General features: G+C 44.1%; 1 protein-coding gene across 8 annotated transcripts in view; it reads left to right on the top strand.

Moving 5' to 3' along the window:
- PCLO (piccolo presynaptic cytomatrix protein) overlaps positions 1-16,439 on the top strand; it is a 1,309,308-nt gene that overhangs the window by 643,583 nt on the left and 649,286 nt on the right. For all 8 annotated transcript variants that reach the window (XM_069228704.1, XM_069228705.1, XM_069228700.1 and 5 more), the window contains one exon: positions 15,757-15,838. In XM_069228704.1, the coding sequence (XP_069084805.1) occupies positions 15,757-15,838 (82 nt within the window). The remainder of the gene's footprint in view (positions 1-15,756; positions 15,839-16,439) is intronic.

Here is a 16,439-nt window from a genome sequence, read left to right as displayed (position 1 = left end):
TGTGCATTGTTTCGTAGGACACTGAACAGACTGATCAGATACATGCTCCACTGTTATCCATGTCATCTGTCAGCTTTATTTGGCAGACTCTTTTGCGGTTCTCAGTGTTTGCACACACAATGGTGACTAAGAAACCAGACAGTGCAAGCAAGCACCATTTACTGGAATACATTTCTATTATGACTCCGTCTCTAAGTTCACCGGAACTCCATTTGTCTCTTGGCCCGTACTACCCCTGATGAGGCGTTAAAGTAATTTAGCACTCTACCCAGGGTCTCAAAGTTAGTGGTCAAGTAATTGGTTACTGGGATTAGTCTTGTGCTCTTCAAAAAATCATTCCATGCATTTACTCCAGTTTCTTTGGGGTACATTAGTGATTTAGGTGTGATCATTTGAAGGGTTTTTATGAGAAGTAAATGGTTGATGGAATGAAGAGATATTGTCAGGTTGTAGGGATATGGTTTCATTGAAAGGAAGATTGACATGCATGTGATTTATATCAGTTTTCGTAATAGCATACAATCTGTGAATGTAAACCTGTAGAAAGAAATAATTGTGGCTTTTAGCAGTCTTTCTAGACACACTTTAACTTACAAAGAGTTAGCAGATAACTAGGCGCACTACAAAAAGCAACCCAAGTGTTCTTAATTATAATTCTTCTGTAGTTTTCCAGCAATTACATTTGTTAGTTTCAGTGTCATGTAAAAATCCTTGCTTGCTAGTGGTCAGTCATGCCTCTTTGTCCCTCCTTCTTCTGTGTAGGAGCAGGAAACAACTACTGTGTAATTACTCTTTGTCCTGTTTATCTGGCTCTTACTTTGTTTCCTGCTCCTTGCCTGGAAAGCTTCCCTTTTCATTTGCAGGGCATTCTTCCACTGAGCTTAGCTGTAAACAAGGCTATAAATCAGGCTGTTATCTTGATCACATTTGGTCTTTGTGGGTTCTCTGCATCCTCTTTCAGCTCCTGGCTCCCGCCCTTCCTCTGCTTGGATTTTCTTTAGCAAGTGTGCCTGCCTGTGTGCTGAGAACAAGGGCAGAGGATCTCTTGTAATTGCACATAGCCTAGCCACCCTGTTCTGCCAGAGCTCTGCAATCTTTGGAGACAGTGCCCACTTCTGCTCTATACTGGGATCCGACTCACTGCTCCATCAGTGCACTTCAGTTCACACACTCCAAGCCCTCAGCCGAGCCAGTGCCAGGAACCCCACACACGCTATCTGCCAGAGCACCTCAGTTCTTGCAGTCAGTACACTCTGCTGCTCGAGTACTGGGGCCTCGGGTGCAGCTCCATCAATGCACTGCTATTCACATACACCAAGCCCTCAGCTGTGCCAGTGCTTGGAACCCCACAAACGCTGTCCACCAGAGCACTTCAATTCTTGCAGTCAATACACTCTGCTGCTCTTCTACTGGGACCTCGGGCACAGCTCCATAAGTGCACGTCTGTTCACACACTCCAAGCCCTCAGCCATGCCAGTGCCAGGAACCCCACACACGCTGTCTGCCAGAGCACCTCAGTTCTTACAGTCAGTACACTCTGCTATTCCAGTACTAGGACCTTGGGTGCAGCTCCATCAGTGCACCTCAGTTTTACCCCAGTGAGGTCACTTCCTTTCCTAAACTGGGACCCTGCTCACATACAGTCACATTACAGCAGCTGAATTCTAATATTCAATTCCATTGCCAAGCCAATACTGGACCCAAAAGAGCAAAACACAGCTAAGCCAGTGCACCTCAAGTCTAACATCCAACACCAAAGTTGATGGGAAGCACCACAGCTCCGCCAGAATCCATCAATTCTAACATTCAGTGTACATGTCTTCTCAGTACTAAGGCTGACTCACACCCTTCAGGACTCCTCGCTTCTGTGGTTCAGAGGCAATGTCCCTCCCATGCTGGGACCGACTCGCAGCTTCACCAGGGCACCTCCGGGCTAACAATTGGCAACACTGGCACGCCAATAAAAGGTTCCACACATAGCCCCATTAACATACCTCACTTCTGACCTTGTGTGCACCTTACTATTCCAGTACTGCAGCCCACATACAAATCTGTCAGGCACCTCAACCCTAACCTGCAGCGCCCTATTATACCAAATCAAGGAATTACACAGCGCTTCATTTCTCATTCCTCACCTGCTCCCTTTCTGTTATTCCAGCACTGGGACACAGCTCTGTCTATACCCCCAATCCTGATCTGAAACACCCAATATTGCTGTTTTGGGATTCACATACAACTCTGCTAATGCACCTCCTTTTGTTCTGTATTGCCCTCTGCTGTTCCATACTCTAACTTCTGTTTGAGGATGTAGGGGAGCCAATTAAATCTATTCTCAGCTGCCATCTTTATTTGGGAGGGCCTGTTTCACCTATCACCCTCTGTTCTCTTCTTTACTCTGTTTACTCTCAATGTTTTCTTTCTCTCCCACATTTCTCTTTCCAACTCTAAAAATCCACACGTTAACAGTTTTGCTCTTTCTTTCAAATGTTTATTTCTACTCCTCTCCCTTTTTTTTAAATGTCCTTCTTCCTCTTGCCACCTCCTCTTTCAAACTCGCAAAAACATAGGTTTTTCTTTCCTTGTTTCATTTCTATCTTTTTTTCATCAGGTGTTCATTCTTCACTATGTTTTTCTCTTCTGTTCATTCTTTCCCTGTCTTTTTTATTTGCTCTTTCCTTTGACTCGATATGCATCCTTTAATTTTTTTTATTTTTAGATCTTTCTTCTTTCCTTTCTCTGGTGTTTATCTTATCTTTATCTGTCAATTCATGTTTTTCTATAAATCCCTCTTTTTCCTGTCCTTTTGTGTAAGCCACAAGTTACTTGTCAGGACTCAAAATGTCAAAGTGGTTTTCCCATTCTGTGGGAAATATGTCAGTATATACATGCCCTGTTTCTTTCGCTGCTGGCTTCTCTCACCATCGCTCTTTTTTCTCTAATGTTCATTTTTCTCTTTCATTTCAATATTATTTCATTATTTTTCCTCTTTATCCTTTGTTAGCTACTTCCTTCCCTTTTTTGCTTTTGTCTCATATGTTTGCTCTATTTCTTCTTAGTTGTGTTTTCATTTTCTCCTTCTTTCTTTCTTTCTTCCCCTTCTTTCTTTAATTTATTTGCAACCCCCTCTCTTTCTTCCTTTTGTCTGTTGAATTCCTTTCATTTCTCTTTTTCTGCACCATCCGCTTTCTTTCCTGAGTCCTAGATATCAATAGAGCAACAGGTGCAGTGGCACCGGGGCCCAGAGACCTATGGACCTCACTCAACTCTAATTACTGCTGTATTTTCCCACCGAAATTGCAGTCAGCCATCTCCTTTCTTACTCCAGTGCCCATGACACCGTTACTACACCCCTTGTCCTCTCCATCTTTACTCCCAACTCCTCTTTTTCACCCTCCAATTTTGTTATGTTGTTTTGACTATAACACTCTAATGTCAAAAGTTTATGTCTGATAAAGGTTTATATGATAATTGTATATGTTTTAAGATAGAGAAAGAAGGTAAATGGATGTGCTTTAGTTAAATGCTGTTAAATAAGATGTGACTTGTAATTATGGTCACATAGGGGGTCATTCCGACCCTGGCGGTCCAAGACCGCCAGGGCCGGGGACCACGGAAGCACCGCCAACAGGCTGGCGGTGCTTCCCAGCCCATTCTGACCGCGGCGGTAAAGCCGCGGTCAGAAAAGGGGATCCGGCGGTTTCCCGCCGGATTTCCCCTGCATGGGCTAAATCTCCATGGCGGCAATGGAGATTCCGACCCCCTTCCCGCCATCCTGTTTCTGGTGGTTTTTACCGCCAGGAACAGGATGGCGGGAACGGGTGTTGTGGGGCCCCTGGGGGCCCCTGCTCTGCCCATGCCACTGGCATTGGCAGTGCAGGGGCCCCCTAACAGGGCCCCATAAAGATTTTCACTGTCTGCTTAGCAGACAGTAAAAATCGCGACGGGTGCAACTGCACCCGTCGCACCCCTGCAACTCCGCCGGCTCCATTCGGAGCCGGCTTCCTTGTTGCAGGGCCTTTCCCGCTGGGCCGGCGGGCGCTCTTTTGGCAGTCGCCCGCCGCCCGCCAGGGTCAGAATGACCCTCATAATGCCATCAACGAGTTCTGTTTTACAGACTAAACCGGGATACCGAATTCCAAGTCGTTTGTAACTGCCACAATAGAACCCCAAGGTAGCTTGACTGGATCACAGAACATTTTGCCCACTGCGCATTTTTTAAGTATATTATGTTAGATTGATGTAGATTGTAGTAGTGAAAATATGCCTTTTTTCAAAGTATGTGATATCTGAGAACATTAAACCAAATCCTAGTTTATGCTGCTCGGCTCTCCACAGTAAAAAGATAATAACATAAACCTTAAAAGAAGGTGGGTTTTGGGTAACACTTATTTTGCTGTCTGCATTTGTGAGAGGTGTTGGAAACTTCTTTTTCCAAGGTACAAACAATGAAGGACTCTTATTGCAATTACAAAGATGTTTTTTAATTATGTTAAAGATTAAACACAGGAAAATGGTGAGGCTCAGCAAAGTAGGGTGGGTCTGTTATTATTTAATGTATTACGAGGCTTAGAGAATAGCATGAAGGAAGACAATAACTATATATCTATCTACATCAATCTTTGAGGCAGCAAAAGCACCTGAGGTATGATTAGGTCAGAGTTTTCATTGATAGCATTTTTCTTTCTACGAATAACTTTGTTGTTGTTCCACGAATCTGCACAAAACTTTCTCCACTTTGGGTTCTTCTGGGCAGGTTATGTGCTGATTCGTCAAGTGAGGCCAACAAAATCGATTTCCCGAAAGTGTTTTTTTCCGTTTTACCAGTGGTGGTTGGTGAACTTTGAAAGTGGTGGGGCGTTGAGACCTGATTTAGATATGATGGAGGGGTCCCGTCCGCAATATTACAATTCCATTATTTTCAATAGAAATTGTAATACGGAAGATGGGATATCCGTCATGTTGTGCTGGAGCAACCTGCCCACCAAATTCTGAATCAGGCCCATAATTCTGAATTTGCATGCACCAGGGTGCAAAGCAAGTGCAGGATAGTCCCTCTAAGGTTTCAGGCAGGTTCTCCCTCTGAAAAATGTTTTGGAAAAAATTGACTAAAATGGTGCATTTTACAGTACAATTCTGTAAGTTAACCAAAAAGCAATAGTTTGTGTAGCCATTTCAAAAGATTTTGAATAAGTGAGTTTTCAAAGTACTAGTATTTTATTAGCATTTGCTTGGAAGGTAATCGTGGAGCGTTACATGAACCCACCTAATACATTTTTGATAGCACAAGTTTTCGAACCAGAAAAATATGTGCCATTGTGGTGATAGTTCAGATTTAGTACGGAATGCTTTTCAGTCTTAGAAAGAGTTTTAACGCAGCGAGCAGTTTGGAATATGAGGCGAGGAGGAGATTCAACATGCTAAAGTTTGAGGATGGAAGGTGATGAGAAATGGGACTGGAGGGATACCTGGAAGTCCTGGATTATCACATACCGGGTCCAGGCAACTCCCTTGTGTAATGCACAGGCACATATAGATGCTGCACAGTCAGCATATGTGAGAGTCTAAAAAAGGCCTTAGTCTAACAGAATCCATGAGCTTGCCACGTGTAATAAAAACAAATCAGGGCTTTGCAGATTGCAGATTGTTCTATTTTAGAATCCCTATAAGGCAAGGCATAGTTGTAATAGTTAACAACATTCGATGCGGCTAACTGTTCCATATTACAGTAACTTAGCAGCATTCAAAAGCACATTTTAAGCATGCACTAATTAAAGTGGTGAAGGCATTCCAAGAAACACATTCCGGGTGGTAAGCACTACACTCTTACATTTCTTCAGCTTGTTTCAAATACTGTCAGCTTTGATCCGATTTAGGGAAGTAACTTCCGCTCGTATGAAAGGCTGCATGCAGGAAAGAGAGTGGAGCTGCGTTTTAATGGCGTGCACAGTTTCACACTGCTGACTAGGAGAGGCGAGTCATAGCCAAATGTCAGCTGTCCCAACTGATCCTAGTAAACAGGATGGGGCCTGCTCCATTACCAGCGCTGGGAGGTTAACTGAGCCCACAACATTGCGGCGAGGGTGGAAGAGAGGTCACAGCCAGAACCTTTAATTATAAAGATACACTCTGCATGTTTCAGTGCTCAGTGAACCATGCACAATATTTTCGTTTACAGCATGTGGCTGGCGTCGGATATGACGCCAGTCACGTGCACACTGATTTGTCTTTTTGCCTTTCTCCTCCCCTGGGAGGACTTGTCGTACTTAAAAAGTGACAACTTAATGTGAAGCCCGCCCTCTGACAGCCTCAATGATTGAGGCAGCACAGGGCTTAAGCCCTATGAGCCCACGCTGTGTTCAATCAGCTAGGCATGCCTTTCATCACAGAGGGATGTGGCTCTATAGTGTGGAAGCCTACAATTGGCCAAGGTTAGAAAAATGCCAGCCCTGTTAAACATGTGGCACATTCGCACTAGTGCATCTGCCAGTGACATTTGCCTGACTCTGCCTGATGTACCCATACACAAATGTAAATGGACCAGTGAGGGCCGTACTGCCCCATAAAAAATAATAATATAAACAAAAGAGAAGATAGGAAATATGGCCTGGGCGGAGCCCCTATTCCCTCATCAAAAAACACCTCTGCTTTTAACTCCCCAAGTTTTCATTTCTCCTCGATGCAAAAAATGCAGAGGCTGAGCTGATTCAAATTACAAGAAGTTAGCATGGATGTAGAACTTTACATCTAGCAGCGTTTGTGCTTGGTTAAGTGTAAATCCATTAATTAGTTGTGTAATTAACATTTAAAAAGTGATCTAGTCTGGACATGAATAGATTACAGTTTAGAGTTATCTGGAACGTTTAGTCACAGGGTTCTGTGAACTGGTTTAATCGACACAACGTTTTTTTTAAAGTGCTCAAATCTTATTGGACTGGAGAACCTTTTCTCCCATTGTCCATTTAAAGAGTGGAAGCCCACAGTTGGGCCCGCTGTACGAAATCTTATTGATTGGCAGGCTGTAACTTTAGGAAAAATGTAGTAGCAGCCATTACAGCAAACAGCCTTCTTCTCCGGAAGAAATGAAAATAGTATACAAAGCAACAGCGCAAGTACACCCTTGCTTCTAGCCTCATGTAGTAGATTCCCTGTGAATAAAAGAAAATGTAAAATTTGACTCTGAACCCACTGCAAATTTCATGAACCCATATTGGCCTTTTGCAGTTTCCACAATTCCAATGCCAGTTTTGCACACCCCATTAAAGGACCAACATGTGTCCATGAGTCGGTGAAGGTTTGCAAATCTTTTGTAAAGATGAATGAATACTAAAAATCTGGTAGGAACAAAAAAGAGAACCTGTGGGGATTGGGTTGCTGCAGGGGCTGTGCACCAGCACTGGGTTAGGAGCAGGGCCTTGAGTGTTGCCAGGGCTTTAGTCCAACTCCAGCTACGCAGGGCACAGCAGGGGATGGCAATTCATGGCAATCCATGACAGTTGTCATATACGGCCTGGCAGTTTGGGCCCAGGGTCTGAGGCTAAAGGTCATACACAGTGTGGGTCTGTTGTAAACAGGAGGATTGGCACAAGGAGCAGTTGGTTGAGGTATATGACCTTAAACTATAAAGTGAAGGTAATACGAACTTAAAATGCATATAAAAAACCTTAAACATTCAATAAAACAGCAGCACAGTGAAAGTTTAGGTCTGGTAACAAAACAAACCCTAAAAGAAATTCTCCCATCATGGTTAGGTAAACTAACAATAGAGCTGGGAGCAGAACCTAGCCTTGGCCAGGGCCTGCAGCTGTCTCCTGCTCCTCAGGGCTGAAAGCTGTGTGAAGCAGGGTTTGCAGCTCACAAACATTTAGTTCCAGGTCCTGGCTGAATGCCAGGATATGTGGGCAACCACCACTGTGCACAGCCCTGAATCGTGGGGTTGGTCACTGTTGGACTTTTTGGCTTATGCAGGGTCATCCCCAATCTTTTTGCCTCCTGCCTCCTATTTTTTCTGACCTGTTGCTGTTGGTTTTTGAACTCTGAGCACTTTACCACTGCTAACCAGTGCTAAAGTGCATATGCTCTTTGTGTAAATTGTATTGTTGATTGGTTTATCCATGATTGGCATATTTGTTTTACTAGTAAGTCCCTAGTAAAGTGCACTAGATGTGCCAGGGCCTGTAAATTAAATGCTACTAGTGGGCCTGCAGCACTGGTTGTGCCACCCACATAAGTAGCTCTGTAATCATGGCTCAGACTTGCCACTGCAGTGTCTGTGTGTGCAGTTTTAACCCACTTGCCAGGCCTAAACCTTCCCTTTTCTTACATGTAAGGCACCCCTAAGGTAGGCCCTAGGTAGCCCCAAGGGCAGGGTGCAGTGTATGGTTAAGGTAGGACATAGGACATGACATAGGACATGTGTTTTATATGTCCTGACAGTGAAATATTGCTAAATTCGTTTTTCACTGTTGCAAGGCCCGTCCCTCTCATAGGTTAACATGGGGGCTACCTTTAAATCTGATTAAAGTGTGGATTCCCTTTGGGAGCGGATGGACATGTGGAGTTTGGGGCCTCTGAGCTCACAATTTAAAAATACATCTTTTAGTAAAGTTGGTTTTAAGATTGTGTGTTTGAAAATTCCACTTTTAGAAAGTGAGCATTTTCTTGCTTATACCATTTCTGTGACTCTGCCTGTTTGTGGATTCCCTGTCTGGGTCAGTTTGACAATTTGACAGTTGGGCTGGTTGCACCTCACACTAGACAGTGACACAAAGGAGCTGGGGTGTAGTCTGCATTTCCTGATGAGCCATCTGTGCTAGGAGGGAGGGGAGGAGTGGTCACTTACACCTGAAAGGGCTGTGCCTGTCCTCACACAATGCACACAATGCAGTCTCCGACCCCCTGGTGAGTGTCTGGGGCCTGGCCTGGGCAAGGCAGGATTTCACATTCAAAAGAGACTTTACTTTGAAGTAGGCCTACTTCAAAGGAGAAATTGGGTATAAGAAGGGCACCCAAAACCACAGACTTTAGAAAAACTTCTGGAACCAAGAGGAACCTCTGCCTGGAGATTGACGCAAATCCGATCTGCGGCTGAAAAAACGACGCACCGCCGGCTCCGCTGCTGAGAAACAACACTCGCAGGAAACACGACCGAAGAAGCGATGCACGGAGCAGTAGAAACGATGCACAGCATCGCTGACAGAGGCTGGGAGATCACAACCTGCGCTGCAGGATTTTCGCATCATTGTGCGGCTGGATTTTCGACTCACGTACCGCCGTGCAGAGTTATTTTTGACACCCACCCACCCATGCAGGGTTATTTTTGACGCACATCAGGTACATTTTCACTCTAGCAGCGCTAGTGTGTGCTTAAAACTACTTAAAGACTCTTTTTGCATTTTTATTGATAACTTTGACTTGTGTATGGTGTATTTTTGTTGTTTTCGTCTTGTTTTGTTTAGATAAATATTTCCTATTTTTCTAAACCTGTGTTGTCATTTTGTAGTGTTTTCATTAAGTTACTGTGTGTGTTGGTACAAATACTTTACACCTCTAGCACTCTGAAGTTAAGCGTACTGCTCTGCCAAGCTACCAAGCAGGGGTTAGCTGAGGGTGATTCTCTTTTACCCTGACTAGAGTGAGGGTCCCTGCTTGAACAGGGGGTAACCTGACTGTCAACCAAAGACCCCATTTCTAAGAGTCACCTACAGAGGGCCTGGCTGAAGGCCCAACCTTGCGGCCTGTCCTTGCTGTCCCTGGTTAAAGGCAGTGTGTATTAGGTCTAATAAAGGCCTACACTCAGGGTCTGGCTGCATGTCGGTTTCTAAAGCCAGCCCCTGTTGTGCACAGCTCAAGGCCATGCGCAGTCGGGGTTGGTCTCCTCAGGAGAGTCTCCCATAGGACACTGGCAAACACCAGGCGTTGTGGCCAACCTCAGCTGTGCATAGCTGAATGCCTTGCATAGTGTGGATTGGACACTAACAGATGGTGGGCACAGGGCCTGGTACTTCCGCTAACCGACAGCACACTGCTTTCCACTGGTTACAGTGTAAGTTAAATGAATTACCTGATCTCTGACCTGGCCCTGCACAGAACCCCCCTCAGCACATAATCTATACTGTGTAATTTATGTTGTGCAAATAATCTGTGTTTTGGCCAGGGCCGGTGCCCAGAACCAATTAGGACATACACAGTGTACCTAGACTTCGGGCATGTGCAGCATTGTTTGAGTGGAAAGCATGGCCATTGGGTGGGCCTTACCTCCAACATGTGTGGAACTATGCCACATCCCCCTTGGCATAGTAAGATCTTACATTCCTCCTAGTCTAACAACTGGATGAAAAGGATAGTTGCATTGTAGCACTTGTGTAGCCCTTACTACCCTTATGTGGATCACTCAAGTGCCTACCAACATATATAGCAAGTAAACCATGTAGAGTATGTGGTTGGGAGGGTGTTGTTTTAGTTTAGGTCTCTGTAAGAAGTGTTTTCATGTCGTGCATGATGACCACCGAGGGACGGAGACCCTGGTCTTGTGATGGGTGAGTGATGTGAGAGATAGACACTGAAATTAAAATTATATTCAGAACTAAGCAATGTAGGTACAATAGCAATGGGATGCTGTGTGCCTGTACATTTAGAATGAGAGCAATCAGAGAACGCCCAATAATCAGTACCACAATGTAGGAAAATGCCCCTTAAAAACATGTCAAATTGGCTACCCTCTTGATAGACATATTTAATTTATCTATACCTTAGTATTTGGTACTACAGTGTACCCAGGGACTGTAAGGGAAATATCACTAGTGGACTGCAGCACATATTGTGCCACCGCTACATTGGTAATGAAAGCATGTTTGCAAGTCTGCCCTTACAGCCTGGGTAGAAAGTTTTAAAACTGCCAGTTCAACTTAGCAATATAAACTTTTTGCCAGGCCTAAACCTTCCTTTTACTACTTAAACGTCACTCCTAAAGTAGGCCTTACCAGCCCTAAACAGAGTGCATCATATTTAAAAGTAAGCCATAATTATGTAATGTTTTTATATGTCTTTACAGTGCAAAAAAGTCACAGAAGATACCAAACCATTTTTCACCATAGAAGGCTGTCTGTGGCACAGAAAACACTGGGTTCACCATATAAAGCTAACTTCAGATTGAAACTAGAGATAAAATACTTCAAACACTAATTTTCATAGTTAAAATCCAGTTTAAATCCACAGTTGATTTTTGCATAACTATTAAAGAAATTGTGACTCTAGAACCCTTTTCAGATGTAATCCCCAACAGTCACCTGACAAGCATGCTGGCCACTTGAAAGGAGATTCGAATGGCTCCCACGAAAGGGAACAAAAGGGCCTTGGGTGGGAGGAGATGTGGTCTCCTCCTAGAAGGATGGCCTAGGGTACGTGCCCACCAAATGCCGGGCTTCAAAGAGGTATCCCCTGTCACAGGCAGATGTAACTCACACCTAGGCGTGGCATTTTCATTGTCCCCGTAGTCAGGCCCAGGGGAAGAAAGGTTCTGTGATGTTGGATTTTGTCAAAACAGTTAACTGTGGAATTGTTTAGGTCCAGAGGCCAGGAAATTATGTCAAAGTGGGTAGGGGTGCCCCTGAGAACTTTTTTCTTATTGCTCACAGTGTCTATCCCACCCACAAGTTAGTGTCAGGGATGCATGTGGAACCCCTTGGCACCTTTTTCTGAACATCTCTAGACCAAATGGTCCAGGACAAATGGGATTAAGCAAAATATTGTTTGGTTTGCAGGCACGACTGGCCATAGACAACTGCATAGGTTGTGCTGTTCACACATGTATAGTGCTTAAAAGTCACATTAAAAAAAGTGTCTGAGAACAGGGAGGGAACCAGACCAACCTGCTCATTTATAAGCCCAGGTGCTTCGTCGGTCAGCCTGACTTTGTGACAACTCCTGCTACGTTCTTCTCTGCAGCAGAAGATCCTGTTCTACAGTCCTTCTCCAAATGGATATCCGACCTCGTAGAAATCTCACCAGCTACATCCTTCAGCCTCGTACCACTGGAGATTTTCAACTTCTAGAAAAGAGACTAAGGGGTTCATTCTGACTCCCGCCAGCGGCGGTAAGCGCACGCCTGGCGGGAGCCGCCGAATGACCGCTCCGCGGTCAAATGACCGCGGCGGTCATTCTGAGTTTCCCGCTGGGCTGGCGGGCGACCGCCAGAAGGCCGCCCGCCCGCCCAGCGGGAAACCCCCTTCCACGATGATGCCGGCTCCGAATGGAGCCGGCGGAGTGGAAAGGATGCGACGGGTGCAGTTGCACCCGTTGCGATTTTCAGTGTCTGCTATGCAGACACTGAAAATCTTTGTGGGGCCCTGTTAGGGGGCCCCTGCAGTGCCCATGCCAGTGGCATGGGCACTGCAGGGGCCCCCAGGGGCCCCACGACACCCGTTCCCGCCAGCAAGGTTCTGGCGGTCAAAACCGCCAGAACCAGGCTGGCGGGAAGGGGGTCGGAATCCCCATGGCGGCGCTGCCTGCAGCGCCGCCTTGGAGGATTCCTCAGGCCAGGGGAAAACCGGCGGGAAACCGCCGGTTTCCCTTTTCTGACCGCGGCTTTACCGCCGCGGTCAGAATTGGCCTGGATGCACCGCCAGCCTGTTGGCGGTGCATCCGCGGTCCCCGGCCCTGGCGGTCTATGACCGCCAGGGTCGGAATGACCCCCTAAGTCCGAACATAAAAACTTCACTCCGACTTCATTCAATGGCTCCCAACTGGTGATGTTCCCTCCTAGGACACCGTCTACAGTCGTGTCCTGATTAACTTTACCTTCTCAGAACATTTCTTCAAATTTCTTCTAAGTTTGAAGTAAAGCACTGACTGAGCCCAATCCTAAGACTTGCCACTTTTGCTCAAGTAGTCTTTCAGCAATGTGTACTGTGTTGCTTTTTACTAATCTGTCACCCAACTGGATCCAGCCATTCCTAATTTAGCCATATAATACTTTCTATCTAGTCAGATTATGATCCTAGGTAGTGTCAGTAAAGAACATGCCATCCCCACTTACACCAGACATATGACTTTTAGACACTTAAAATGTTGTAGGCCTTGAGCGACTAGTTATTAGCCTGACCCACACATCTGTACCTAAACTGAGTCTGATGCTTACATTAAATAACCTTAGCACCAACGTGACTGCACCACTGACATGTGAGTTGATTAGTCTGCGATCTTTAATAAAAGGTACATAAAGAATTTTAAAATTGATTGATTTCCGTGGAAGTGGGATAGAATTCATCAGCTCTCCCAATGGAAAGCTCCACACGATGAGAATTCTTGTTCGGTGAATGATTGTTCTAATTCTGCTTATTCGAATGTTTCCACCTAAAGAAGAAGCCTCCAAATTGGTTTAAGGATGTAATTGAATTAAAACAAGGAACTTTCTTCGACATTCTCTTAGGATAGACCCTCAGTATCATAAACAAAATCTTGCTTCTCTAAGCAGAGCGAGCAGAAAATGTTTTACCACTCAGAAATCCAAGCTGAGACATAACATCTGCTCACACAAATGGCACATGTACAAGTCGATCAAACACAACATGGCAGACTTTACCCACCACCCCCTAAAATGGTAACACCAACATATTCATCAGCTGTTCTTAAGGCACGCAGTATCAGCCACACCTCCAGACAGTCTTCATGCTTTAGAACTCAGTACATAGATGAACTCATTTACTGTCACATTCTCATTTACTTTCTGGCAGCCTGTACAGGCTCATAACAGAAACTTGTCTTTACAGCAGGACCAGGGTCTGTTGGAAAATTGTTCACAACCTTGCTAAATGTAAAATATGAAAATTCCTCAGCAGATAGATGGTGCAGAACACTGCCCAAAAGATAAACATCATATGCTGATTCACATTCCCCAGTGATAAATGCTTATTTCCCTATCCTACACATATATATATATATTCTATTGGCCTTTCTTTTCAGATCGGCACATAATTTGAAAGTCATTTTCCCATAACTTGTACCATATAAATTGAGGGCATGTGCGAATCACTAACTGTCAAACTTCGTGGAAACTAAACATTTGCATGGAACTTGTTCACACTCTACTACTCTGTGTTACCCGTTGTGTACTGGCTCAATATTTGCTATTATGAATTCCAGGTGAATTTTAGGTGTTTCATTAGAGCGTGACATTTCAAAATCCAAGTTAAAGAGTATACGAATATTAAAGGGAAATCTGAGTTTTCTTTAGAGTTTTTTGTCTTAAAAAAGGTACCTACATTAAGGGCCTGATTACAACTTTGGAGGAGGTGTTAATCCGTCCCAAAAATGACGGATATACCACCAGTCGTATTACGAGCTCCATAGGATATAATGGACTCGTAATACGGCTGGTGGTATATCCGTCACTTTACCGTCACTTTTGGGACGGATTAACACCTCCTCCAAAGTTGTAATCAGGCCCTAAGTGTGTTGCTAAACCAGTCTTGTTCCCACTTGGTTTACTCCCTTTGGTCCCCAGGCTGGAAAGGTATACCAATTCACTATCTGGCGAGGGAAAAATGGGCAAGTGTAGTTGGAACCTCTTCCAAACCTACCTGGATAAGGATCTACATTAGCAACAGACAAACCTGTCACATGCAACTGTGTTCTTATCATGGTGAGCTGTGCCGGTTCTGTGCAGACCTCGACACCTGTTCTCTGCTCCTAAAGCTCGAACATACCTCTTAGTTTCTGTGAATGAATACATACACCTTAGACAGAACACACCCGAAACAGAGGCAATCTCTTCTCACCATTTCAGACTTGTTCTGCTGAAAATAGATACATCAACTATATGAAGCTTAGACGCATCAGATACGAAAAAACAGGCTATCGGGTCTCCGCTGATAAGGTCCTAGCTATATTTCTTTCCATTCCCACAGCGACTACACAAACAGGGCACACTAGGCACAGTAGAGGCTTTTGTCTGGTGCCAAGCTAGTACGGAACATATGCAACGCAACATTGTTGTAGCAAATCACAGTTACAGCTGCAAAAGAGAATATGCAGTGTAATTAATCTGAGAAGAGATAATATTCCACTTTCAGTAATTTAATTTGCTACTCTCTGCTTATAAAAACTAGTACTAAATGTCTGCCGGCATGAGAGGCTGAATACATCATTGTAAGCCTGTTTTTTAATTAGGGTGCCCTCCACTTGCAATATTCTACCCTGTCTCTGTGTGCCTCTGTCTCAGCTCAAGGTGACCTGTTTGTACTGTGGTAACCATGAGAAGGTGTCACCATGATACCTGACACAGCGTGTGAAGAATTTCCTTGGGATTCTTGCATGACTACATGTATGAAAACACTGAGCCTAAATAAAACACTGCACCATAAACAAATGTATGAATATAGGAATTGAAGGTGTACTATCATAGCAAGTAAATAAAATCAGCAGTCTATTGTTATATAGCGGTCTGCATAATGCAATAAAACAAAACACAATTGTTATAATAGTCAGGAGTCTTAGAGGGGCCTCAGCCATAGGTGTGAACTAGGCACCAAGGCACCATAATGTGTAAACCCATGTCTGAGGATGTGCTGAGATTGGATTAGTTGCACTTTATTTCTGTTGACCAGTAAGACAAGGTGGCAGACTTGGAGGACAAATGTTTCAGGAGGTCGAACTGAAAAAAAACCCATAAATAGTACAAGTATGTTTCATATAAATTTGTCATATGCTATTGCACAATATAATTAGTCAGTGATGTATGTTTCCTGATTTTATTTTCAGACAAATGGCAAACCAATCAATTACATCTTTCCTCATACCCGACTCAAGCTACAGAGAGATCCCAAAGACCACTCAGTGTCAGGTAAGCAGCTCCACTTCATATTAGTTTTCAGAGGCACAATTTCAAGTGCCATTGTACAAAGCATCAACATTACCTGAACTATGAACTGTACTAAATGGAATTATATTGCCAAATTATTGTTTTTAGAATTTCTGCTTTAATGTGAGTCTATTACATTTTACAACTAAGTAGAATATTGGCTCATGTGTGCCTTTATTTAATAATGACATGCAGGGTGACTGTATCATTGTAGTAGAGATCTTGTACCTGACGGTGCCAGCCATTAAGTGTTGCCAATATGTTGTACTACAAAATATTTTTAGTTAGCAAAGCATAGAATTGTTTTGTCTTTAAAAATGATAACGTCTGACCATGTATTTAAAGGTTTGTCTAATTAATGTAAAAGACAGTCCTCCGCTAAAAAAAACAAATGCTTTAAAGAATTAATGTTTATTTTAAGAAAAATGCTTGTTTTGTCAATTAGACTGTACACATGGAGCGCTTATATCACACAAATGAAAGTCAAAGCAGGTGGCGCCATTAGGAGCCGACTGCTTTCCCCGTGATCGGAATCTATTGCTTATATCTCAGCCCGGCCGAACACCAATCAAAGTGAGGCAGG

The sequence above is a fragment of the Pleurodeles waltl genome, chromosome 4_1, assembly GCF_031143425.1.
Source record: "Pleurodeles waltl isolate 20211129_DDA chromosome 4_1, aPleWal1.hap1.20221129, whole genome shotgun sequence".
In the NCBI taxonomy this organism is placed as follows: domain Eukaryota; kingdom Metazoa; phylum Chordata; class Amphibia; order Caudata; family Salamandridae; genus Pleurodeles; species Pleurodeles waltl.
The sequence above is the reverse complement of the archived record's forward strand: the minus strand, read 5'-3'. Positions and strand labels throughout refer to the sequence as shown.